Source organism: Phodopus roborovskii, unplaced genomic scaffold, assembly GCF_943737965.1.
Source record: "Phodopus roborovskii unplaced genomic scaffold, PHOROB, whole genome shotgun sequence".
In the NCBI taxonomy this organism is placed as follows: domain Eukaryota; kingdom Metazoa; phylum Chordata; class Mammalia; order Rodentia; family Cricetidae; genus Phodopus; species Phodopus roborovskii.
The window spans coordinates 20,937,392-20,964,903 of NW_026126469.1; the positions used below are offsets into that span (position 1 = coordinate 20,937,392).

Genomic DNA, 27,512 nt, shown 5'->3' on the forward strand with positions numbered 1-27,512 from the left:
TCCTCTATTCTTTCCCTGTCTCCATCTTCCTGTTCCCTCTTGCCCACCTCTCCCCTCTTCTTCCCCCCTTCTCTAAGAAAGTGTCTTCTAAGGATGGCCTTAGAAGCCAGATTCACCTGCCTCTGACTCCTAAATGCTGAGATTACAGGTCTCTGTCACCATGCCTGTCCTTGTTTTGTTTTGAGATAAGGTCTCACTATAACTCAGGCTGTCTTCCAGAAATTGACTGTGTATCCCAATGGGCTTTGAACTCAGGATAGTCCTCCTACCTCAGCCTCCCAAGCACTGGGATTACAGGTATGAGCTACCATGTTCAGCTCAGGTTGTAATACTTTGATAAATTGTGTGTTTTTTTTTTCTTTCTTTTTTATTGTTGTTGTTTTGTTTTTCGAGAAAGGGTTTCTCTATGTAGCATTAGACCCTGTCCTGGAACTCACTCTGTAGACCAGGTTGGCCTCGAACTCACAGAGATCTGCCTGCCTCTGCCTCTGCCTCTCAGTGCTGAGTTTAAAGGTATGCACTACCCTCGCCCACCGAAGTTTTGTCTTTGTACTGTCAGAGTATTAATAAATAGAAGCACATACTGTTGGATTTGCTTGTGATAACATGGATAGCCAAAGAGGCAATTACACAGAAAGCCTGTAGTAAGACCTACTAGAACCATGGAGGAAAAACAGAAACACCAAACAAAAACCCAATATGCCTAAACAGAGCATTCAAATGTAGATATATTCTTCCTGATTACTTATCTTGAATTTTATTACATTTATGTATTTCTGGCAATATTATGATCTTTAAAATTATTATTTTGAACTCTGTCACCAACAGCAGTATTCCCCGGTATTGTGAGATATACCCAAGTACCCCTCAGTCAGTGTGATTAAACTCATTCCAGTAACTGTGGGCATTTGGGCCTATAGAGACCTTTTTGAGTCCTAGAACCAACTGAGATACTGTCTCATTTAAAATGCCACTTTGATGGCCAACAAGATGGCTCAGCAGGTAAAGAACGACACTTGTCATTGACCTGAGTTCAATCCCTGGGACCCATGTGATGGAAAAGAACCAGCTTCCACAAGTTGTCTTCTCTTCCATACCCATTGGTATCCACACAATACCCATATCCACACAAATAAATAAATGCAATTAAAAAATTTTAAGTGCCACTTTGAGTGAAGACAGATTCTATAATCCTAGCACCCAAGAGGCTGAGGCAGGAAGGCAAGCTTGAGCTACATAATATCCTTGGCTCAAAAAAAAACCCAAAACAAACAACAATAACAACAGAAAACCACCAAGCAAACAATAAAAACCCAATCATACCTCATCCTAGAAGACAGATTATTCCATTGATTTATTTACCTACTACATAGTGCATTGTGCTAGATACTGAGGATAAATAAGGTGAACTCTGTTCCTGCTCAAAATCTAACAGAGGATACTGGTCAGTGAGCAGGTGAATTATGACAGAGGAAGGTAGCCATGCTCTGGAATTATAAAGGACACCTTATCCCTGGTAACCCAAGAAAAGGCTTCTTGGAGGAGGTATGGCAAATGGAAAGCTGAGTAATTGACAACTAACCAAAGAAAGAAAGTCTCGAGAAGTAAAGAGTGTATCTGTGCAGTGGTGGTGCACACCTTTAGTCCCAGCTCTTGGGAGGCAGAGGCAGGCTGATCTCTGTGAGTTCAAGGTCAGCCAGGGCTATACAGACAAACCCTGTCTTAAAAAAAAAAAAAGAAAACAAACAACAACAAACAAACAAACAAAAGAGTATAGGCTAACGAGTTGCAGGGGCATATGATGTGATTGCACTCAGGAGGTGTAGGCAGAAGAATTAGGAGTTCAAGGTCATCCTCTGCTGAATGGGAGATTTCAGGCCTGGCTGGGCCTGAAAACCCTTCTTTGGCTCAGCAGTTAAAGCAGTTGTTGGCTTTTATGGAAGACCTGGGTTAACTTCACAGTACCCACATGGCATCTCAAAAACACCTATAACTCCAGGTCTAGGGGATCTGACTCTTCTTCTCTTCTGACCTCTGCTGGCACCAGACACATGCAGGCAAAAACAAAGCCTAAGAACTAAGATTATGTTTTTTCATTTGGTTTTTGATACAAAATGAATCTGAATATCTAAACTGACACCAGTGTTAGCTCTCGAGACCCACGATTAACAGTATAGAGTCACAGAAGTCTCAGGTTCTCCTGAAAAAATGGCATTTTTGGTAGAAGAGTAGGCCTCACAGTAGCATTTTGTGGGTTCAAATGAATATCCTCTCTTACATCAAAGTGTATGTTAGTAACAGAATCATTTTTAACATCTATTATCCTATGGGATGTCAACTATGTATCAGTTGATTTTTTTAAAATTTATTTATTTTATATGACTGTTCTACCAGTGTTTTTCTGCTTTGTCCTTTCTTCTGACAGTAGAAGTTTGTGGGCCTGTGGTCTCAGGTGCCCATCCCCTGCAGAGCCTTGCCTGCAGCAGGAGTTTGGTTAAAGTTGACTTCCAGAGACAAGAATGCTAATGTCACACATTGTAATTGTGAGCTGCTGGTCTCTTCCTTTGAGGTCTGGGGCTCTGAGCCTCTGCTGTGTTTTTGTCCCTCTTGTCTTCTTAAATTTACACCTTAGCCCTCTAGGCAGCTCCCTTGACTTTTATCCCTGCTTTTTGCATGGTTGAACTGAAGTCCTCTGGCTAGGCACTGTGCTCGGGGTGAGTACGCTTGTTCTGGAGTCAAACCCCCTTCCCCCCTTGGCTATTGTTTACCTACCTGTGTGTTCAGTCAAGTGGAAAGCTTCCTTGGACAAAAACAGGTGGTCTGTTGAATTTCAAAAGGGACTGAGAGGAGTGAAGGAAACAAAGGAGGACGAAAACAAGGAAAGGAGAGAGGGAGGGAGGAGAGGAGACCACATTTGTTCAGCTCTAAATTCTGCTCTTGCTCATACAAGTGACACAAGTTTCCTGTAGTTTTCTGTGTCTCCTTATAGGAAGCCAGGTTTGTGAGCCAGGTTGAGATCTCTGCTTACCTATTTGGTTGTATTTATTGGGCAAGTTGCTTAACTTCTCTGATTTCTGCTTCCTTGTTTATGAAGCTCTGTTGAGTAGTTCAGGGTGGTGTGATAAATATGAGGTGGAGAATGGGCTCAAAAATTGGAATGTTACATGAATATCCTTTTGTTTCCCATGCTTCCTTAATGTTTTGCTTTTTATGTGTATGGGTATTCATGCATGTCTACTAGGTACCATGTGCCTGCAGTGCCCATAGAGGCCAGATGACCGTGTCACATCTCTCGGGACTTGAGATACAAATAGTTGTGAGCCACTATGTGGGTGCTGGGAACCTGGTCCTCTGCAAGAACAAGGCTCTCAACTGCCGAGCCAGTTTTCTTAATTCGTACTTTTGAAACCTGGCTGAACTACAAACATTTCCTATGAGCAACATAACCATTTGCCATGATTACAGCATATTGTGGGGGAAAGTATAATTAATGTCCCCTTCCCATTTTCAAAGCTCAGCTTTTGCAGCCCCAGGAGGCTCAGCTCAGCCACCCTTTCCAGTGTGTCAACTCAGAGACAGTGTAGCAGAGAAGGATTTCATCAGTTCACATTGGGAAGATGAAGTGTTAAAGAGTCCCAGAACCTCCAATTTCTTCTTCTCAATATTTATGTGAGTTTTAGGCTTAATTAAAGGATGAATTGGGGGACTGATGGCATGGCTCAGCAGTTAAGAGCATTTGATGCTTTTCAGAGGTCCTGGGTTTGATTCCAAACACATGGTCACTAACAAATAACTCCAGTTCCAGAGGATCTGATGCCCTCTTCTGGTCCCTGCATGTATTGCATGCATATCTCTCACAAACAGGCATGTAGACAAACATCCCATAAAATGACAATAAATCTTAAAAAAAAAAAAAAAAAAAACAACTTTCCAGGCAATGGTGGTGCATGCCTTTAATCCTAGCACTCAGAAGGCAGAGGCAGGCGCATCTCTGTGAGTTGGAGGCCAGCATGGTCTACAGAGCGAATTCCAGGACAGGCTCCAAAGCTACCGAGAAACCCTGTCTCAAAACAAAACAAAAAAAATCCTTTGAGGAGAGGCAGAGAAAGCAAGCAGTCCTTGTCAAGGATTTTCCTGCCCATCATTATCTCAGTTCAGGGTCCTGCAAAGTGGTCTCATAAATTGATGTTAATCACAGTCATCTACGGTGGAGGACTAATCTGTAGTCTACAAGATGTGTCTCCATCAGGGACAGCTGTTCTAACCTTGTAAGTGGTCTGTACTGCCTGGGAAGATCTTGTGGTTCCCGGAATCCAGGTGACTAAAGGTTTAGGTGCTTTCAACCTTAAGATGGGTTAAATAGACTGGTACTCTTGTGAATAGATACAGCCAAGCTTTTAGGCCTAGAATACAGAGACTCCATGGCAGGGGTGGCAGGCTTCTGCCTCGTTTTTACAGACTTTCCAGGAGCTGGTGAAGAGCAAGGGTTTCTGTTTGTTTGAAGCAGGAACAGCTCCTGGGTGCCCGGTGCGGCTCTTCTTGGATGTGAAAGCAGCACAGTGTATATGCTCTCAGGGGCCTGCTCTTCCACATTTTTAGACTTTTGTTTTTTGAGACAGTGTTTCTCTGTGTTCTCTGGCTGTCGCAGAACTCTATAGACCCAGCTGATCTTGAACTCAGAGATCCTCCTGTCTCTGCCTCCCAAGTGCTGGGATTAAAGATGTGTGCCACCACTGTGCAGTAAGAATTTGTTTCATTGAATCTTGTCTAATATTTTTCCCTGTGTTCTCAAAGTACTGAAACAAGGTTTTTTGTCTTCCTCCTTTTTTAGGACAGTGGACCGATCAGCAAGGAAAACTGGATGACAGGGAAAATTCTCACACATACCTTCGTTACCCTATTCCATTAACTCAGGAACTTGAGGACCAGAAGAAACAGTTTGAGAAGTGTGGCTTGTGGGTTGTGAAGGTATACCTAATCAAGGGAGGCTCCGCTTTACTTTGCTGTTCATTGAGTCTCGGGCCAAAATAACAATTCACCTGCCAAGGACTCTCGGGCAGCTACTGGGTCACCTGGAGTCTGGAGTAAGACTGGGTGGGTAGGAATGACATCCAGACATGCAGAGCCACAGACTTCATGAGCAGTGGTCTACCTATCGGTGACCACAACAGTGGTAAGCACAGCAGTGCGTTGTCCTCTGTGCTACCTCGGTTTCATCTCACAAACCATTAGCTGTAATGGGACACACACTATGTCTGCATTGTTGGTCATTCCAGTACCTGTGCTGGCACGTACTGATAACACAGTGGATTTGTTGTGTGTGGCAGGATATACATGCCTGGTATGTGTGTGTTGTTGAAATGAGAGGCTTCTCCAATTAAAGCATCTCCACAACGCAAACTTTCCTTCAAATTAGCAGGGTGTGCTACTCGGAAAGCAGAAGAGCCAGCAGACTGGGTGGGGAGTTGGCTTGGTTTAAATTCTAACACAGGTGGTGTCTGTCTTTTCCCTGTAGACTGGGGTCTAACCCACAGTGTATCCGTGGAAGTGAAGGAAAGCGGGTGGAGGGTCAGTGCCTAAATTTCTTAAGCTCTGGCAATGCTGTCTGGCCTTTGTAAATAGAAAAGATCTATAGGGCAGCGATTAAATGTGCATGAAAGTCTTTCTAGGTGGAGGAGATAAGACGATTTGAATTTCTTCTCAGAAAAGACTAATACTTGATGTTTCTAACATGTGGAGGTCAGAGAACCCTGGCTATTGTCCTTCCTTAGGACACTCATCTTCCCCAGCTCACCTTGTGTTTTGTGACAGGGCCTATGGCGGTTTGAATGAGTATGGCCCCCATAGGCTCATGTGTTTGAATGGTTGGTGGCACAGTTTCAGAAGGTTTAGGAGGTGTGGCCTTACTGGAGGTGTGCCACTGGGGTGAGCTTTGAGGTTTCAAAAGCCCGTGCCAGGCTGCACACTTCCTATGTCTGCCCTCTGCCTATGGATTGGGATGGAAAGCTCTTAGCTTCTTCTGGAGCACATGCCTGTCTGCTTCCTGCCATGAGCATCATGAACTAATCCCCTAAAACTGTAAGCAAGCCCCCAGGTAAATGCTTTCTTTTCCAAGAGTTGCCTTGATTGTGGTATCTGTTTACAGCAACAGAATAGCAACTAAGTCAGGGTCTCTCACTTTTACTTGGAATTTACTAACTTCTCTAAGTTGGCTAGCTCGTGAGCCCCAGACTCTGTCCCCAGTGCTGGGACCATAAGCTCATGACACAATGATTGGCTTTTTAAAATGTAGATTCTGGGGATCAAACTTAGGTCCTCATGCTTTCAATCCAAGCATTTTACCAAATAACTGAGCCATCTCTCAAGCCTGTGAATTTTTATTGTTGCTTTTTTTTTTTTTTTTTCATATTTGTTATGTAGCTGAAATTGCCCTTGGTCCCTTTTTGACCCTCCTGACTCCACTTTTGGGACTATAGACATATAACTGACTTTATTAAATGCACTTATTGAAACCAGCAGATTCTGAAGGAGAAACCAAATTAGGAGAGAACTGAAAAGAAAATGCATCTATTTCTATGCACATAGCACATGTATTTTCCAAGTACTGCAGGAGACAATTTAAGTAGCCATTAATCAGTCCAATTGCATTTTTTTTTCTTTGCTTTGATTATAGGTGGAGCAGATAGACAATAATGCGCTCATGGCTGCCTTCCAAGAGAAGAAGAAAATGATGGAAGAGAGAACGCCGAGGGCACTTGGGAGCCAAAGGTTGTTTCAGCAGGTTCCCTATCAGTTTTGCAATGTGGTGTGCAGAGTCGGCTTTCACAGACTGTACTCAACACCTCACGGTAGGTATCAGCCTCATCCTCGGGGCTGCCTACATGGGCAGGGCAAGGAGACATCGGTGTACAGTTGTGAGGAGAGATCGTTTGCCACTGGCCTTTAGAGGTGAAGTCTTTTGGAAATGGTTGATATTTCATCCTTTGTTGGTGGCCGTTACTTTGATGCAAGTGTCAACAGCAGGATGTATGGTTCAGGTTTTAATTGCATTCTTGTTTCTGTCTGCAGAGGGCACCTTGTGTCACTGCTTAGCCTGTTTCATCCCAACAAAATTATCAATACCAACCCCTCATTCCTTAGTTAGAAGCACATTTACTTACACTTGAGAAACTTATGATTTGCACCCGCCCCTGGTTTATTTTTGTTTTGTTTGTAAGACAGAGTCTATGTGGTCCCGGCTGGCCTGAAACTCACAGAGATCTGCCTGCCTCTGCCTTCCCTCCACAGAAACTGGGATTAAAGGCATGCACCACTATGTCTAGCCCTTTCAACCTCCATTTTCCGAGAATGAATCAGGTGTAGTCTTGCAAGTGAAGTGTCCCCTCTTACTCATTAGCTAATGGTATGGAAAGAATTGGGATAAATGTAGTGATAACTCTCATTTTGAAAGGAGGGAGAAAACAGAACAATTACTTACCATGTGTATTTGACAGGAATAAGAAGCATTGCTCACTCAGCCAGGAAACAATCTCCCTTAGAGCCTTTGTTCATTTATAGATCTACTGTCTAACCAGGAGACTGACCTTGCATTGTCTCACAGGCTAGAACATGCTCAGATTATTAGTCAGATTACAATTTTCAGCAAGAAGATTCAGCAAGCTCAGTGGTTAAGAGCACTTGTTGCTCTTGTAGAGGACCCAGGTTTGATTCCCAGGGCCTACCTGGTGGTTCACAACCATGGGTAACTCCAGTTCTGGGGATCTGATATCCTCTTCTGACCTTGTCAGGCACCAAGCACATAAATGATGCACACATATTCATGTGGGCAAAACCACTCACACATGCAATAAAAATGAATAAATCAAAACGGTTAAAAAAAAAAAAAAAAGCACAGCAGGCATGGCTGGAGATGGCTCAGCAGTTAAAAGAACTTGTTCTTCTGCAGGGCCAGGGTTTGATTCCCATCACCCACCTGGTAACCTACAACCATTTGTTAACTACAGTCCCGGGGGATTCAGTGCCCTCTTCTGGCCTTTGTGGGCACTGCATGCACAAATATACATACCAGCATTCACACAGATACACGCTCTTTTTTTTTTTTTAAGTAAGCAAGTAAGAGAACTGATTTGAGGTCAAGTTCATGTCTTCATACTGCCATAAGGGGACACAGAATCCCTTTTTCAGGATCTTAGTTATGTCACTAAAACAGTTTTAAAAATGGACCGGCCAGGGGACTCAAAGACTACTTCACTTGAATGAGACAAAATAATCGGGCGGCAAGCAAGCTGGAAGTCTGTGTGTTGGTTTGGCAGAGGGAAGTGGAAATAGAAGGACGGATGCACTTGCTGAGGTACAAGTCAAGACTGCAGGCAGGCTCAGCAATGGGAGCCTGCATTCATGGGACGGAACACAGTGGGGAGAAGTGAGCTTCTGAGACACTGAGGTGTTCCAGTATCATGGCAGACAGTATAGAAGGGGCAGGAAGAAGGAAGGAATGGCAACAGAGCTTCAGAGAAGTTTTAGTGTGTTCCCCTCTGCATGAGGTTTTTTTGTCTTCAGTGCCCGGGTGTGAACCATGGCTTTGTGATGCTAACCCATGTCACTAAGCTGCATTAAGTCCCTCTATAGGAAAAGGCACTTTGATTCTTAGTCTTAGAGGGTTTGGATTTGCTTGTTTGCATTTCTGTTGTTTCTTCCTATATAGTTTCAGTTTGCTTTGAACTCTGAATCCTCCCATATCAGCCTCCTGAGTGCCAGGGTTACAGATGTGTATCACCATGCCTGGCCCTTGAGTGTTGTTAATATCCTGGAATCTATAATATGATAGGTGTTATACAAGAGTGGAGACTGTTCATCTCTAGTAGTGGGAAAGAAGCATCATCATAGTCTCCAGAATGCCTGATGGGTGGAAATTAGCAGTCAGCATGAATCTTGTTCAACAGTGGAGGATACTTGGTGAGGCACTGTGCCTGGTCACACAGTAAGAGACCAGCTTACCTTGTGAGGGATGATGTAAGGGCTGTGCTCTCCCAAACCAGCTTGTTCTTCTGGGATAAGAAACGAGCACATTTACATCTTTTTTCTCTTACCTTGTCCATGACTCTGACTCCTTGCCCACTCCCCTTCCCTTTTTGATTTTCATGCTGTGTATGTGATCCTGCTGTCCTAGCACTGCTACACCCATTTGTAGCCTGTGTAGCCAACCAATGTTCTAAGAACAGACTTCCTTGCTGCTGAGAACTGCCTGGTTAATAATGACTTGAATCATAATTTGTCCCGATCCTAGATTTTCATGCTTTAAATGAAAACATCATTTCATTTACACATTAATTGAATCTAAACAATGCAAACTTGCTTTGAAAGCTAGTGACTTCTCTGTAAATTCTAATTATATATTCTAGTGTAAAATAGTTGTTGATGGTATCAATTATATTGTCTTAGGAGCAACTTAGGGTGGAGGAAACATTAACACCCAAATAGCCATCATCTGTTAGAACATAATTTTTTTTTTCTCTTTCAGACCCAGTTTATGGAGCCGGCATACATTTCACCAAGAGCCTCAAAAAACTAGCAGAGAAGGTCAAGAAGACCTCTAGCACAGATAGACTAATCTATGTGTTTGAGGCAGAAGTGCTCACAGGCTCCTTCTGTCAGGGTAATAACTTAAATATTTCCCCACCACCATTGAATCCTGGGGCCTTCGATGTTCATGACAGCGTGGTTGACAGTGTTTCCAACCCTGAAACCATTGTTGTTTTTAATGGCATGCAGGCAGTGCCCCAGTATTTGTGGACTTGTACACAGGATAGGACTTTGTCACAGCATCAGATGTGGGGACAGGACTACTCATCAGGTCTAGCGATGGACTCTTCACCGCAGTCCTGGTGGGAGGTCCTGGATGGTAGCACTGTTTAGTCTCTGTCATTGACATCCTTCATCTCCTTTGCTATAGGCAAAAGCAAGAATATTTTACATGTAACTAAGATATTCTTTTCTAATAAGTCAAGCCAACTAAAAAGATGATAGTATAAAATAGAACAACGGAATTATTTTAGATTTTCTATATAATTTTGTAAAGTGCTTTGGATAATAAATCACCTTTGTCTGAGTAACTGGCTCTGAGTAGTTATGTGGGAAATGAAATAATGCGAACTGGAAGAACATCAAAAGATTGGTACTCAGTTTGGATTCAGTGCTATCAAACAGTGCCACCCACATCTTTCAGAGAGAGCTCTGAGTTCAAGGCTGGCCTGCTTTGCACATTGAATTCCATGACAACCAAGGCTACACAGAGAAAACCTGTCTGGAAAAACAAAATACCCATCCCTCCCCCCTCCAAAAAAATTCCCCTGAAAGCAACCCAAACAAACGAAAGTTTAATGCCTTTCATTCACCATGTGGCTTAAGTATTAACTCACCAAGCATTTACTGGTCATTATAGGTGCTTCATTCACTTTGTGGATGCTAAGCAAGACTGGTATCCTTAAAGCCTTTCATCCTGAATAATCAGAAAGGCAGATATGGATATGTGAACAAATATGATTAGGTATAACTAAAGGAGGATAACAGTCTTTGGGAAAATTTAAATGAGAGCTTATTTGTCCTGGCTAATTGAGTTATCTCTGTATTGCCTACTTCCAAGACCACATTGATCTGTACTTCTAAACCCTCTACCTCTTACTCTTCAATATCCCACAAGAACATTCACTGCTGGTCTGTCTTTAAGCTGTGTTCTCCTTGTAAGAAACATGCTTATGTTATCACATGGTCCTGTCCTGGAATCCGGGCAAGAAAATCTCTACTTTAGGCTATTGGCTTGCAAGATCACCTGTCATGGTCCCTTGTTTGAAAGGACTCCTTCTAGGTCTGCCATAGCTGAGTCCATCAACACAAGGGAGTCTGCAATACTCACTCCTGAGCCAGCCATTAGGTATCTGGAAACCTCAGATTTCCTGCTTAAGGAGTTCTGAGTCCATCCACAGAACACATTTGGGTCTCTTCCTTGCCTCTCCCCAAAACAGACTATGTTGCTTTTAGGCGATTAGAAAATGCTTTTCTAGCCTATGTGAGGCCGTAGGTTCAAGTCTCTAACACACACACATTTAAAAAAAGATGTGGGTTGGCTGTGGGTGAGATGGCTCAGAAGGTAAAGTCACTTACTGCCAAGTCCGATGACCTGAGTTCGATCCTGGAATTCCAATGGTTGGAAGAAAGAGCTGACTCCTGCAAGTTGTCCTCTGACATCCACACAAAACCCCTTCCAATATAAATAAATGTAATAGTAATAAAAAGAAAGAAGAGCCAAAGGGAGACAACTGTCAGGACAGTGGGTCTGAATGTGTAGATGAAGTGTCCACATACATGTATGTGAGGTCTGTGGTACCATGCTGAGAGAGAGGACAAGTCATCTGTGAAAAAGCCACAGGGAACACAGGGCTGACTGAGCTGTTCAGTGAAGCACAGGGGAAAAGACTAACATCTTGGAAATAGAGTTAGTTCTACACTGTTAAAAATGTCCCCAGAAAAAGGCAAGCAAGTTAAAATGAACTTCCTAAATTTCTTTACTCAAACCGTAAACTTATTTAAGATTTAATTACAAATTTGCAGTTTCAGATAACATCTGTGCTTAACAGCAATTTTCTTTGTGGAAAGAGGTTTTACATAAGGTAGGTATTATCGTTGTTATTATTTTGTGGTCCTAGGGACTGAACCTATAGCCTTAGGCATGTTAGGTAAGCACTCTACCACTGACTATAACCGAGACCTAGAAAAGATGTTTAACTTACAGTGGCCGGAATACTATACATGTCAGAGTGCTTTTACAGTGGTAGGTATGTGAGATACAGAGAGTCTGCATGGTTAATTTATAGCTGTAAAGGATACACACAAAGTAGGTAGCCATTCTGGAGAAGTGAAAAGCAATTCTTTTGTGTGTTTATTTGCAGAAAGAGCCTCACATAGCCCGGTTGGCCCAAAACTTTTTGTCTATTTATTCATTTGTTTGTTTGTTTATGTGCCTTAGGCATGAAACAGCTTTGGCCACCAAGCCAGCATCAAGCTAGCATGAACAAAGGACTGCCATGTGCTCTGCACCTGGCTGATGTGAGGATACCACCACTACCCGCTGCCAGGGGATTGTTTATATATATATATTTGGTTTTGAAGACAGGGTTTTGTGTAGCCCTGGCAGTCCTGAAACTTGCTCTGTAGACCAGGCTGGCCTCAAACTCAGAGATCCTTTTGTCTGTGCACATATATGGCAGTGTACACACACACACACACAGTCAAAATACACTTAAACATAATTTTTTAAATTAAAAAGGCAGTATATATACAAGAATAGTCATAGGCTGAGTGTGGTGGCACACACCTTTAATTTCAACACCCAGGAGGCAGAGGCAGGTAGATCTTTTTAAGTTTGAGGACAGCCTGGTTGTACAAAGCTGGTGTCAGTACAGCTAGGACTGTCACACAAAGAAATCCTGCCTCAAACACACACACACACACACACACACACACACACACACACACACACACACACCCCACACACACTCAAAATACAAAAATGGTCAGAAACATAGAACACCACATATGGTATGATATCAATTTTGTATAGGCAGCATGTGTAGGCATTATGCTTCTGTAGTTGATTTGGATCATCCCTTTCATTACTAAAAACAAAAACAAAAAACAACAGGAAAATACTAAAAACATTAGTGAAGTGCAAAATATGGAAGAGAGTCACATTTGCCATTGCTTTTCCGATCCTGTGGTGATTGCTGATTCTAAAAGCAATGGCTAATACACTGAGTAGAGCTTTGGCTGTCTTATGGAGCTGAGAAGAGACCTTCTTGGATGCATACCCATGACTTTTGGTTAAGACTCTTAAGGACCATACCTATCTAGGAGTAAGGGTGGATTAGGGAATAAACCAGCCTCCATGAAGACTATTCTCAATAATGAGTCTTAGCTCCCAATAAGGATCAGACATCAACTCAGCTATGGTCAGGTATTACTTGCCCATCTTAGTTAGGGTTTCCATAGCTACCATGAAACACTGTGACCAAAGAGCAAGTTGGGGAGGAAAGGGTTTATTTGGCTTACGCTTCCACAGCTAAGTGCACCATTGAAGGAAACCTGGACAGGAACCCCCAACAGGGCAGGAAAGTAGAGGCAGGAGCTGATGAAGAGGCCATGGAGGAGTGCTGCTTATGGGATTGCTCTGAAGGGCTTATTCAGCCTGCTTTTTTATTTGTTTTTGAGGCAGGGTTTCTCGGTGTAGCCCTGGCTGTCCTGGAACTAGCTCTGTAGACCAGGCTGGCCTCAAACTCACAGAGATCCATCTACCTCTGCCTCTTGAGTCCTGGGATTAAAGACCTGCACCATCACATCCAGCTTCAACCTGCTTTCTCATAGAACCCAAGACCACCAGGCTAGGGATGGCACCGACCACACTGAGTTAGTCCCTCCCCCATCAATCACTAATAAGAAAATGCCCTACAGCTGAGTCTTTTGGAGGTTCAATTTTTCTCAATTGAGGTTCCCTACTTTCAGATGACTCTAGCTTGTGTCAAGTTGACATAAAAGTAGACAGCACATTGGCCCTAAGTCTGATAGAACACTTTCTTTTTCCAGCTGCCTTACTCAAACTTAGTTCTAATTGTAATAAACAGGCTGAGAACGAACAAAGGGAGGGAAGGATGGAGGGAGGAAGTTCTAGTTTGCTTTCTATTGCTGTTATTGCAGTAACCAAAGCAACCTGGAGGCAGGCATTCCAACTTACAGTACATCTCTGAGGGAAGCCAGGGCAGGAATTCAAATCAGGAACCTGGAGGCAGTAACTCAAACAGACCATGGAGGAATGCGGATACTGGCTCGTTCTCAGCTTGCGGTCATATACAGCCCAGGGGTGACACTGTCCACAGTGTGCCAGCCGGTCATGAGTTAGGAAAATGCCTCAGACATGCCCACAGGCCAATCTGATGGGAACAATTCTTCAATTCAGGGTCCCTCTTCCCAGGTGACTAGTTTGTGTTAACTTCATTAAAACCACCACTGGAGCCAAGACAAATGAACATTGCTTTACCTAGGATTCAGTGTGGTCCTTCCTCTCCCTCTTTCTCACACTTATAAAGGTATTGACAACCGTCTGTTGCTCTTCAGCATTCCTTTTAAAGTGACTCCTTAAACCATGTCCTGTGTGTGAGATCTCCCGTGACCTCTGCTTGGCTTGCTTAAGGTGTTCTTTTGAAGCCATAACCCTTCTCTCCAGAAAGAAAAACAATCATTTTCCTAAACATTTTGTTTGAGAGAACTTACTCAGATCAATGCCAACGTTTTTACTAAAAATTAACAATATCGAGACAAGATCTTCCTACGTAGTCACGTCGGTCTAGAACTCGCCATTCTCCTGCCTCAGCCTTCCCAGTGCTGGGAACACAGGCGTGCATTACCAAGCCGGACTCAAAAATTTATTTGTTAATGTTTTATGATACTAATAAATTACCAGGCAAAATGGGAGAGAGTCGAAGAGAATACCCAGAAGGTTCCTGCAAACGAGTTGCGTGTGAATTCTTTGAACGTGAGACACTGACGTATTTTGTAATACTCCCTCAGCCTCCAACCATGCCATCGTTCGTCCAATAAGCGAGCTCGGTGTGAGGTTCCTACCAAGTGAGAGGGGTAGCTATGGAGATGTGAGGGGGCGATTCGTCCCCTCTAGAAGAGCTTAGTAAGGGCAATTTGTTTCCATAACTCCTGCACGTCTTTACTTTTACTGATTGCAAACCTCGTCCTCAGAGACGCACGCCCCGGGCGCTGCCTTTGCTCAGGCGGGTCCTAGCCTAGAGCGTCCACTCGGGAAAGAACGCTCCGGAGACTCTGCTTCCCGGCAGCCCCTGCGGCGGGCGGCGGAAAAGGCGCACGCAGGAGCGCAGGCCGGCCCCCGCACGCAGGCGCACTGCGCACGCCGGCTGAACTGGGTCTCGCGGCTCGGTGCGCGGCAGCGGAGAGCGAGGCCTGGTGAGCGCCGCCGTGGTGCGCGCCGGCTGCTCAAGGTTGTGCGCGGAAAAGGCGCAGCGGGCGGACGAGGAGCGAGCGTCTCACCCTCACAGCGGCACCGGTCGCCTGGAGCCGGTGAGTGGGGGGCTTCCCCGCGGCCCCTCCCCCTCGGCGGGCGGCTCTGGGTTCCCTCCGCGGACCCGAGGGAGGCCCCGGGGCGAAGGCGGACGCGGGCGGCGGCCGGAGCTGTCGCTGTCGCTGTCGCGCCGGGGACCGGACCTTCGCGTCGCGCCCGTGCGTCACGGGCTCGGCGGTTCTAACGGCCGCGCGGCGGCGGCGGCGGAGCGGGGTGGGGGTGGGGAGCGCCGCTGTGAGGAACGCCGGTCGGGGCGGGGCGGCGCGGCGGTGGAAACCGCGTCGGGGACTGCGGGGCGCCGGGCGGCGGCGCGGAGTCTGCGCGCCGCGCTCGCCCGAGGGCGGGGGCGGCGCGGGGCCACCCGCGGTGGCCGAGGCCCAGGCGTGCGGGGCCGTTCGGGAGTTGGCAGGTTACCGCCCGGGCCGGTGTTTGGAGGGAGGCGGTGGGGGTGGAGACGGGAGGCTGCAGTTTACAGATGTCATAACTACGCGGGCCTGGAGCTGCTGACGGGGGTGTGGTAATTATAGCAATGACAACTTGGTCGTCTGTGTGAGCGGTGATGCGAGGGAAACCGCCAAGCGTTAGCTGAAGCTCGCAGTGGGAGCAGCACACTGGAGGGTGATGGAGTCAGGGATGTCGGCAAGAAAACGAGAGGGCTGAATGCCACTGCTTCCCATCCACTTTGCAATGAAAAGTTTGGCGCAGGCCCTTAATCCCAGCACTCGGGAGGCAGAGGCAGGCGGATCTCTGAGTTTGAGACCAGCCTGGTCTACAAGAGCTAGTTCCAGGACAGCCTCGAAAGCCACAGAGAAACCCTGTCTCGAAAAACTAAAACAAACAAAAAACAAAACAACAACAACAAAAAAACCCAACAAACTTCGGTTTGGTAGACTATCAGAATCAACAACCGAGAAATGCGTTTGAAATACTGTATTAAACACTAGCATCTAACCTTTTTTCCTCTTAAAACAGTTCCTTCAACACCCCCCCCCCTTTCTTTTGAGGCTGGTTTTTGCTTAGTAGGCTATATTGGAGCTTGTCCGTGGTGCCAGGATTTCACACTCCGCAGTCCCGCTCAAAATTTCGATCAGTCTAGATGACTAGGTAATATTCCCACCTTCTTGTTGCTTTATTTCCTTTTCTTTGTCTTATTTTTTGAGACAGGGCTCACTATTTAGTCATGGCTGGACTAGCACTGGATACATAGCCCATGGTTGTCTTGAATTCAGAACAGTCCTGCCTCAGTTTCTTACATGCAGGAACAACAGCATGCCTGATTGATTTTGAGAAAGGGTCTCATTACATATTTCTGGCGCTCCTGGAACTCACAGAGATCCACCTGCCTCTGACTCCTGATATTCTGGAAGTTAAGACATGTGCTGTCAACACCTGACCTCCTTCCTCCATTTTAAAGGCTGAAAGGTCTAAATCTTGAAAGGAAATTGAGAATGGTTTAGTTGAAATTATTTTTGGTTACTGTTTTATGTGATTTTTTTTTTTTTTTTTTTGTTATTGTTGTTTAGATGAAGGTTTAAGATGGAGGTCTGAAAGGAAGTAAAGGAATAAAAGCAAATTTACAGTGGCTTTAAAGTAGATGTTAACTTTTCCTAGTATGAATGAAAGCATGGAAGAGCACAATAGTTTCTTAAAACTATTTTACTTATCATTTATGAGTATGGGTGTTTGCCTGTATGTATGTGAGTGCATGGTGCTTATAAGGCCAGGAGGGTGTTAGATATTTGAAATTGGACTTGCAGATGCAGATGGTTTGAGCTGCGTTATGGGAACCAAACCTGGGTCCTCTTCAAAAGGGGCAAGTGCTCTTAACTGCTGAACCATCTCATTCAGAAATCACTGGAAGAAGATGGCATAACTCTTGAAATCTTAGTCATAGGGACACAGCTTACTACTCATTGGTTAAAAAGAGAGCTAGTAGCTTGTGTCTATGATACTAATATAGCACTTGAGAGACAGAGGCAGGAAGATCTTGAGTTTGAAGCCAGCCTGGACTTGACCTTGTCACAAATCAAGAAAGCAAAACCTAGAATAAGGCAGGAGTGTAGCATGTCAGAGGCCTGGATGGAGTTGACCCCCACACAACCTTACCAAGAGCCTGACAAAGTCAAACCTGAAAAAATTCCATTAAAGTAATGAGAATAAAGCTATTACCTGAAATCAAATATTTGAATTGTGCTTTTTTCTTACCTTTGAGACAGGTTCTCTCTGTAGACTCAGCAATCTTAGAACTTTGTAGAGTAGGCTGGACTCAAACTCACAGACATCCACCTGCTCTGCCTAGAGAGTGCTGGGAATAAAAATGTGTCCCACTATGCCAGGCCATCATGTACATTTTATTTTGTTTTTGTGGAGCCAGGGATCCAATTCCTAGAGTTACACATACTAGGTTAATGCTCTGCCATGGGACAGTGACCCAGTCTTTGTATTGTGATTTTTGCTTGCATTATGTGTTTTTTGGTGGTTTTCATGGAATGTTACATATCTTGACTTTTACCTAGAATTGACATATACCAAAGGGAACCATAAAACAAACCTTTGTTGCTTGTGGTGGCTTTTTAACTTTTATTTTTCATGTGTGTTGGGTATATATATTAGGACTGTAAACATATGACTGTCCAGCTTCCTGTGCTCATGTGTGTGCATATGGAGGCTAGAGAAGGACTTTGGGTATCTTCCTCTATTGATTTTTCTTTTCCTTCTTTCTTTCTTTCTTTCTTTCTTTCTTTCTTTTTTTTTTTTTTTTTTTTTTTTTTTGTGGGGGGCTTACTGCTTTGAGAAAGGGTCTCATTGAAGGTGGTTTGGCTTCAAGTCAGCTAGGCTAGCTGGCTGGCAGTTGAGCTCCAGGGATCTGTATATCTGTTCCCAATTATGGGTTTACAGCCATGTACATCCATATCCCTGTTTTTTTGTTTTTTTTGTTTTTTTTAAATTTGGATGCTGGACAGTGAAACTCATACCCTCATCCTTACCCAGTAAGAGTTCTTACCCACTGAGTGATCTCCCTAGCCTTGGCTTTTTCTTAAAAAAAATTTTTTTTATTATGTGTATATGTGTGTGCTACATGTGTGGGGTTGCCTATGGAGGAGGCCAGAAGAGAGTATTCTGGATCCCATGGAGCTGGACTGATACACAGGCAGGGGTCAGCTGCCCAACATGCATGCTGGGAACCAAATTTGTATCCTTTGGAAAAGCAACAAACTGTCAGATACTGAGCTATCCTTTCAGCCCTGGTTTTTTTCCTTTTCTTTTTATTTTTTATTTTTAAAAGCAAATGATTGCCTTTATTAGGCTATTGTTTTGTAAGCAGGCTCAATGGGTTCAGTTTTTGTGATTTTCTTCAGTCTCAATTATGTTAAATTCTTTTATATCAGTCATTTCCTGGGCTATTTTTGCTGTCGTTTCTGGTGCTTTCAATGTTTTGTAATTTTACCTTTTCCCATAGAGGGAAAGTAGGATTATATCTTGTCATTTCTAGGGTTAGCACCAGTAATTGGGGGATGGAGACAGAATATTAGGAGTTCAAATCATCCTCAGCAGAAAGTAAATATGAAGCCTCCCTGGTCTCCATTAACCAAAACAAAAGTTAAGACCTGTGGTTGACTAGATGACTGAGTTACTGATAAAGGATAAATCCTTAATACTCTTGTTATCTTTGTACTTTGTTGGGATTATGAGTTTAGGTATAATTAGTAATCATAATGTTGGCTATGGCAATTCATTTAGCTGAATTGAGCTGATTTCTCCCTTGATGTAGTGCATGCAGCTGGGACTTTAGAAGGATTGTGAAGAAGTGCATTAAAAATGTGGGAATAAGGACTGATGAATTGTAGTTTTTTGTTTGTTTTTGAAGACCTTAGAAGCACTGCAAAATTGACCTAAATGAGGGGGAAAAAAAGATTCTGTCCCAATGTTGTAGACTAATTGGGATAATTCTTGAGAGCTGGCAATAATCCAGAATGTGGATAACAGGGATAATCCTCTTCATATAACAAGAATAATGCTGCCCTTCTTATACAAAGATAAGTCTGCTTGCTCATCAGCACCAACAAGGATATGTGCTGAGTTGTCCATGTGTCCATTCTCTTATGCTTTGTGACCAACAAGACAGCTTTGGATCAGAATGAGAGAATGAGGGCTTCTGAGGAATAGAAAGACTCACAGAAAGTAGTAAAATTCATTATGGGTCAACCCTGTCTATCAGATAGTTTTCAATAATTATCCTTGCAAAACTACTTGAGGGAGGAGGTTGCCCTGCTGCCTGATTAGGTAACTTGCCCCATTTCCACAGTAAGTGATGGGGCCCATAAGGCTGTTTATAATATATTTATACCAGTCATTAAAGCTTGGCTTTATCAGTAGTTTAGCCTTTATTTACATCAGAACAAACTGGAGGCTGAATTTATTTACAGTTAAGAGATTGTCTTAAGTTCCTTGTTTTATGACCATTAAAATTACCTGAGTTTTAAAATAACAAGGAAACTGCCACTCCTGTTCCAGTTTCTGTACCTTAGATGGTACCTATTTTTTCTCTCTTAATTGTTGCCTAATTTTATATTTGTAAATACCTTTGTTTTATTGCCTCCCTCATCCCCTTTTAAGTTCTGTCATTTAAATTTATCTCTAATGGACTCACTATGTAGTCCTAGCTACCTGGAACTTGCTATGTAGACCAGGCTGGCCTCAAATTCACAGACCTTTAACTCAAATTGATCCACCTATTTTAGCAACCCAGAGTGCTGGGATCAAGGATGTTCAGCAAGCACCATGCCTAACTTTCCCTCCAAGGTGTCTCTGTGTAACTCTAATGTTCTGGAATTCACCTATAGGCCAGGCTAGCCTGGAACTCACAGAGATTTGCCTGTCTCTGCCTCCCAGGTGCTGTGATTCAAGGTGTGTGCCACCACTGCCCAGCACCTAGTTTATTTCTTGACAGAATACTTTTACTATGGCCTTTCCTCAGTGTAAGATATTCCTTAGTGTTACATTATCACCTCCACTGAAACTGACACTGATTCTCCCTTCTCAATATAGTTATAGTATCTGCTAATATAGCTGTAAATATAGCTGAACCATGTACAGTGATATAATTTCCTGTCAACTAGTTGATGTTTATATAAGAATTAATATGTTTTTGGAATAGAGTGACTTAATTTCTTCAGCTCTTTCTTGGAATAATTGCCCTCTTTATTTCTCTGAGTTTTGCTTTTTGAAATGGTGTCAATATCAAGCCAGGGTGGCCTAGAACTCAACATTCTTCTGCCTCTCATTTCCAGGTGTTGAGACTAGAGGTGTTTCCTAAAAAATCCTTTGCCTTTTTTTTTTTTTTTTTTATTATTTTTATTTTATGTGCATTGGTGTTTTGCCTGCATGTATGTCTGTGTCACGGTGTTAGATGAGTTATAGACAGTTGTTACCTGCCGTGTGGGTGCAGGGAATTAAACCCTGGGTCCTCTGGAGGAGCAATCAGTGCTCTTAACTGCTGAGCCGTCTCTCCAGCCCCTGTTCTTTTTAATACAGTCTGGATTGATGGTTTTCATCTATGTTCATTTTCATTCTTATTTTGGGATGTCTCTTTATTGGCTCACCCCCCACCCCATTTTCTTTATTAATTTCTTTGGAGTATGTCCTCTTGATAGCTTTCTGACACATGGCACATGGCAGTAAGAACTTTTCAGATCTTGAATAAGTGCAAAATAATTTATTTTACCTTCACGATGACATTAATTTTGCCCCGTATGAAATCAAGATTGAAAATTATTTTCACTAAAAAGGAAAGAGTCTCTACTGCTTCCTTTCAGTGTTGCTGTTGGCATTTGAAGCCATTTAAAAATGTGTGGGTGTGGTGTGTATACCAATGCTTGTGGGTGTACATCCCATAGTGTGTGACTGGATGCCAGATGCATCAGGTAGCTTTTTCGATCAATCTCAATCATTCTTAAATTTTATTTTTATTTTCATTATGCATATGTGTGTCTTTGTCTCTTTGTGGATATGTGCATGTGAGTGCACGTGGTGGTGGCCTGAGGCTTTACATTCCCTGATCCTAGAGTCACAGGCAGTTATGAGATGCCTTACTGGGATGCTGGGAACTGAACTTGTGCCCTCTGCAAGAGCACATTCTTAACTACCTCCAGCCTCTCAGTATTCTTATTTGAAAAAAGGCTGACACTGAATCAGGAGCTCAAGAATTAACCCCACATAGGGACAGAATCACCCTACCCCAGCTCTGGGCTTACAAATTTGTGTGCTACATCTGGCCTTTATCTGGGTGCTGAGGATCCATATTCAAGTTTTCATTCTTGAAAACTTTTCCCAACCTCCCTATTTTGAGGGGTTGTTGTTGTATTTCCTTCTTGTACATCCCATAGCTTTTATTTTTAACCTTTGAAATTTCATACACTGTACTTGCGTGTTTACGTACTTGTATGTGTGCTTTTTTAAAATTTCTTAATACAGATCTAGGATGGGTGACTTTGAACTTTCTTAAAGTTTTTTTCCAAATTAATTTTTATGTGAATGGTTTTGTCTACATGCATGTCTGTGCACTACATTAGTGTCTGATCCCCCAGGAGGCTAGAAGACAGTCATGTCTCTTGGAACTGGGTACCCTGTGGGTGCTGGGAATTGAACTCAGGACCTCTGGAAGAGCAGTCAGTGATCCTAATCCCTGTGTTATCTCTCCAGCACTTGAATTTTGTTTCTTTAATGTGGTGCTGGGCATGGAACCCCAGCTTGGTAGACAAGCACTCTACCAGAATTATTTTTTCACCCCTCTCTCCCCCCACTTCTTCTTCTTCTTTTTTTTTTTTTTTTTTTTTTTTTTTAAGAGCATTACAGGGCTGGAGAGATGCCTTAGGGGTTAAGAGCACTGGCTCTTCTTCCAAAGGTTCTGAGTTCAACTCCCAGCACATAGGCCTCTCAAAACTATTACTGCAGTCCTGTAGGATCCAATACCCTTTTCTGGTGTGCAAGTGTACATGAAGATACACCCATATACATAAATAATATATATTTTTTAAGCTGTACTTTATACACGCTTAAAAACTGGAAATTTAAAGAAGACTGAAAATTTGTCTCTGATGTTTGGAAATTCTTTTTTGGAAAATTTATTATTATTTCTTGTGCCTTAGGTAAAAAGAACTTTAAAGTTGATTGCATCTCAATTTTGACATACCAAATTATACATTCCGTCTTAAATTTCTGATCTCGGGCTGGAGAGATGACTCGGAGGTTAAGAATACTGGCTGCTCTTCCAGAGGTCCTGAGTTCAGTTCCCAGCAACTACATGGTGGCTCACAGGCATCTATAATGAAATTTGATGCCCTCTTTTGGCATGAAGCCAGAACACTGTATACATAATAAATAAATTCATTTCAATTTGAGTTAAGCATTGGTTATTGTGTAAACTTTGCAATCCATTTATTGTTGGTGTGGTTGTTTATTATTATTTGTTTTTTAAAATTTTATCGTGTGTGATGTGGGAGGGCACTCCTGGACTTTGAGCAGCTCTGGGTCAGCTCTTCTGCTATGGTTTCTGGGGGTGGAACTCTGGTCGTTAGGGTTGCTCCATAAGTACATTAACCTGCTGAGCTATTATTCTGGCCCTAGTCCCATTCTTCTTCACCTTGCCATGTTTAGTTGGAGCAGAGGTTCTCAGCCTAAGCCTTTCTAATGCTTCAACCTTTAATGTAGTTCCTTATGTTGTGGTGCCCCCCCCATCACGAAATTATTTTCATTGCTACTTTATAACTAATTTTGCTACTATTATGATTCATAATATAAATTTCTATGTTCTCTGATGGTCTTAGGCAACCTCTATGAAAGAATTGTTGACCCCCTCCCCGTCCAAAATGTTGCAACCTACAGTCTAAGAACCACTGATTTAGAGACTCGTTCTACAAACTTATAACCAAACCTGGGTTTCAACCCAGGCTGTCCTGGAACTTGGTGTGTAGGCCAGGCTGGCCTGAGACTCTTAAGTAAATCTTGTCTCAGCACTTCATGGGCTGGGATTATGGGAATGAGTCATGAGTCATCCCCCACACATGGCTGCCGTATGTATGTATGTATGTATGTATGTATGTATGTATGTATGTATCTATCTATCTATCTATCTATATAGTTTTACTGTTAGGAATCTTTCTGTTTTGCTACACACACACACACATTCACACTCACACTGTGGTATTCCAGTAATTGTCACATTATTCTATGGCCTGTGTAAGAAGTCCTCTGGATTGTATGTATAATCCCTGAGATGTAATTTTTCTTTTATTTCATTTTGTTTTGTTTTTGTTTTTCCAGACAGAATTTCTCTCTGCAGCCTTTGCTGTTCTGGAACTTACATTGTAGATCAGGCTGGCCTCAAACTCAGAGATTGGTTTGTCTCTGCCTTCCTCTTTCTGGGATTAAAGGCATGCCCCACCATCACTCTGCTGTAATGCTTTCTTACAGTTTTAGTGTTAAAGTCATATCATATTTTCTTAATAAGATGCTACATATTTCTTATGTAATAAAGAGTGCTTGCTGGCTGGATGACTCGTGCCTTTAATCCTAGCACTTGAGAGGCAGAGGCAGGTAGAGATCTGTTAGTTCAAGGCCAGCCTGGTCTTTGAAGTGAGTCCCAGGATACACAGAGAAACTCTACCTTGAAAAACCAAAGTGGGGATGGAGAGAGTGCTTGCATTTGGAGGCTACAGAGATGGCTTAGCAGTTAGGAGCACTGGCTCTTCTTCTAGAACACAGGGATTCAGTTCCCATCATCTACATGGTGGCTCACACTGTACCAGAAGATCTAATGCCCTCTGTGGTCTCTCTGGGCACTAAGCAGGCACATGATGCACAGTTATACTTACAAATAAAATGCCAATGTACATTTTTTAAAAGAAGAATATATTTTGTGGTGTTCCCTTATGGTATTGTAGCTTATTAAATGTTTAGCCCGTTTAGGATGTGTTTCAGGTTTACTGGCAGGATAGGATGACTTAGTATGCTGGGAATAGATGATGCTTGAATATAATAAAAATGGGTCTTTGGGCAGTGAGGTTTGGATATAGATTGACAGAGGGTAGAGGTATTCTTGAATGAATCAAGGCCAAAGCATCTTTTGTGACAGAGAAGTTCAAAGTTGACCAAAGCAGTGGCAAAGGCATGATAGGTTCTTACATATTGAAGTAAGTCAGTGAAGTATTGGAGTTAACCTGAGAGCTGTATAAAAGATAACAGTGAATATAGTCTGAGGTTAATAGCATGGTTTAGAGCAGTGGCAGGTGGGTAGTTAAGACATGGATAAGGTACCGAACAGAGTTAGTAACTGACAGGAGCAGATAAAATCAAATTTGGATGGTGTGTGTGTGTGTGTGTGTGTGTGTGTGTGTGTGTGTACAGATTTACAGTTTCAGAAGTTCAGTCCATTATCATCTTTATGGGGAACTTGACATTGTTCAGGCAGATGTGGTGCTGGAGTAGCTGAGAGTCCTACATTTTGCAGGCAACAGGAAGTTGACTGAGACACTCTGATATTTTGAGCATAGAAAATCTTAAAGCCTGCCCTCACAGTGACAAATCTCCTTCAGCAAGGCCATACCCAATTCAGCAAAGCTTCACCTCCTAGTAGTGCTACTCCCTATGAGGTTATGGGAACCAATTACATTTAGACTACCACAGTGGCTAAAACATTTATTTCCTTCTTTTCATATTTGATATAAGGGAAGACTATTTCAAAAGGTACAAGTACACTCACTATATGATGATAGAACCTCTTAGTGTTGGGGGCCTTTGTGAGTTCCTACAATTTAACAACAAAGTAAGGGAGGAGGGGCTAGGGAAGTAACTCAGTTGGTAAAATGTTTGCTGCACAAGTGTGTGAACCTGGTAGTTGATACCGAGAACCCAATGAAAAGCCTTTGTATGGTGCTGTATGTGTATAAATCCCAGTTCTAGGGAGGCAGAGACTGGAGGATCTCTGGGGCTTGCTGACCAGCTGGTTTACCCTAATTGACACTCTGTCTCAACTATAAGGTGGAAAGTGAAAGAAGACACACTGGTCAACCTCTTGCCTCCCATTCTCACATATATGCATGTGTGCTTGAAATGTATGGATGCATACATGTGTACACACAGAAGTAATGAAGAGAAAGAAAACATTCTTTCCTCAGTTTTAAAGACTAATTGTTTTAATAGATGAGACTGCCATTCCTTAGCAGTGACTTGTTGACTTTTTTTTTTAGTTTTAAAGATTTATTTTACTTTGTGTGTGTGCATGCCTGTGTGCATGCGTTCATATGTGTACATGCTCACAGAGGCCTGAAGAACTTGTCAGATCTCCTGAGACTAGAATTACAGGTTCTGTTCCATTGAACAGACTCTGGTCCTCTCTTAACCACTGTGCCATTTTTCCAGACCCTCTCTGACTTCTATGCCTGTTTTGTGGAATTTTCTTTTTGAACCTCATCTACTAAAAATCTTTGCTTTTGTTTGCAACTTAGCTGAAATACTTTTTTTTTTTTTTTTTACTTGATTTTCTTTTGGCATTAGATATTGAACCCCGGGTCTTAGAACTGTGCCCTAGTGTTGCATCTACTCTTTCGAGCCATGGAGATCTCTAAGCACTTGGGAGTTATTTATAATCCTTCCTTCATTCTTTGTATTATCAAATTCAACCTATATGGATCAGGCAGTACAAGTATGCTATAAAATGTAATGTTCTCTTTACCTTATGAGGTCTTACTATCTCCATTGTAGATATGAGGGAACCAAGCTTCAGAGAAATCTCATGTCTTCGTTTAATTGATTGTCTTATGGCACTTGAATTGAGTTCTTTGTTTTTTTTTTTTTTTTTTTCCTTGTTGTTTGAGACAGGGTCTCTCTTTGTAGCCCAGGCTGTTCTGGAAATTGCTGTAGACCAGGCTGGCTTGGAACTGATAGAGATTCCTTTGCCTATGCCTCCTGAGTGCTAGGATTAAAGGTGTATGCCACTAGGTTGGCTTATAGCTTTTAAATATACACATTATACTTTTTTTTTTGTTTGTTTTTTTAAAACAGAATTTGTGTAGTCTTGGCTGTCCTGAAATCTACTCTGTAGTTCAGGCTGGCCTTGAACTCAGAGATCCACCTAAGTGCTGGGGTTAAAGGCCTGAGCCACCACTACTGGGCTGGCTACATTGTACATTCTTTATTACTGCCTAAATTCAGTAAAGCTACTTTCTATAGCAAGTTCTAACTTTCCTTTTTGTCTTTAGGAAAATGGGCTCTCTAAGGTAGAACAGATTTTCCTTGGCCTTGAATTTTCTATGTAGCTGGGTGACCTTGAAACCTTAATTTCTATGCCTCTATCTCCCAAGTTTTGGGATCGCAGGCTTAAGCTACCATGTCTAACCTCTTTTGGGGTGGGGCTTAGTTTGAGTGTAGATGCCTGCAGTGGTGGCCAGAGGTATCAGATACCCTGGAGCTGGAATGTTAGATGATTGTGAGCCACCTGACATGGGTTCTTGGAACCTAAACGGGTCCTCTGTAAAACAATATGAAATTTTAACCATTGAGTCGTCTCTCTAGCTCGTATTGTTTTGTTGTTTTTTGAGACATGGTTTCTCTGTGCAGTCTTGTCTGTCCTGGGACTCACTCTGTAGACCAAGCTGGCCTTGAAATTACAGAGATCCACCTGCCTCTGCCCCTTGAAAGCCCATCTTCCCTCCCTCCCCCAAGACAAGGCCTAGAGTAAATGAGAAGGGTAAAGGTGTGTGTGTGTGTGTGTGTGTGTCCCATAAATGAAAGGATAATTGAATACTTCAATAAGAGTGAAGATAATTCATTACTATACTTCCTTAATGGGTAGTGGGTCAATGAAGAAACTGTAAACCAAGTATAATATTCCTCCATTGTCTATTTCCATCAATAGGTATTTGAATCTTACTGAATCTTACATATAAGCATTGTAGTGTAATGACGGTTGGTTTGATGACCACAATGACTGTTTAGTTATTAGCAAGTAGGTAGTGGATATAGCATGAGTATACTGGGAAAGTAATGATTTACTTATCTGATATGATAGAGTAGGAAGGTATGAAATTTCAACAACAATTAGGATAATGGGCAGTGTAAAACATATGAATTACTTATTTCTGGGGTTTTCTAGGTTTGGATTGTGGTTGATAATGTGTTTCTGAAACTTTGGAAAGCAAAAGTATGGAAAAGGGGAGGGAGGGTTACTGTACACAAAACAAAAGCAAAGTTGGGGATATTATTGGCTTGATAAAGATTATAAAAATGTGATCAACAGTGATATCACAGTGAAGGCTTAGCTGAAACAGACATATATCTGTTAAGGCTGTCTTAAATAAGGAGCAACTATGAATGGGCG

At 42.6% G+C, this 27,512-nt stretch overlaps 2 protein-coding genes across 2 annotated transcripts in view; both read left to right on the plus strand.

The window, feature by feature from the left end:
• Window positions 1-10,112, plus strand: part of Parp9 (poly(ADP-ribose) polymerase family member 9) — a 39,498-nt gene extending 29,386 nt beyond the window's left edge. The window contains exons 10-12 of the mRNA XM_051191402.1: window positions 4,832-4,968; window positions 6,674-6,848; window positions 9,521-10,112. Coding sequence (XP_051047359.1) covers window positions 4,832-4,968; window positions 6,674-6,848; window positions 9,521-9,915 — 707 coding nt within the window. The 3' untranslated portion in view covers window positions 9,916-10,112. The remainder of the gene's footprint in view (window positions 1-4,831; window positions 4,969-6,673; window positions 6,849-9,520) is intronic.
• Window positions 10,113-14,890: 4,778 nt separating this feature from the next.
• Kpna1 (karyopherin subunit alpha 1) overlaps window positions 14,891-27,512 on the plus strand; it is a 52,571-nt gene continuing 39,949 nt past the window's right edge. The window contains exon 1 of the mRNA XM_051191411.1: window positions 14,891-15,135. The gene's annotated coding sequence lies outside the window, so the exon portion shown is untranslated. The remainder of the gene's footprint in view (window positions 15,136-27,512) is intronic.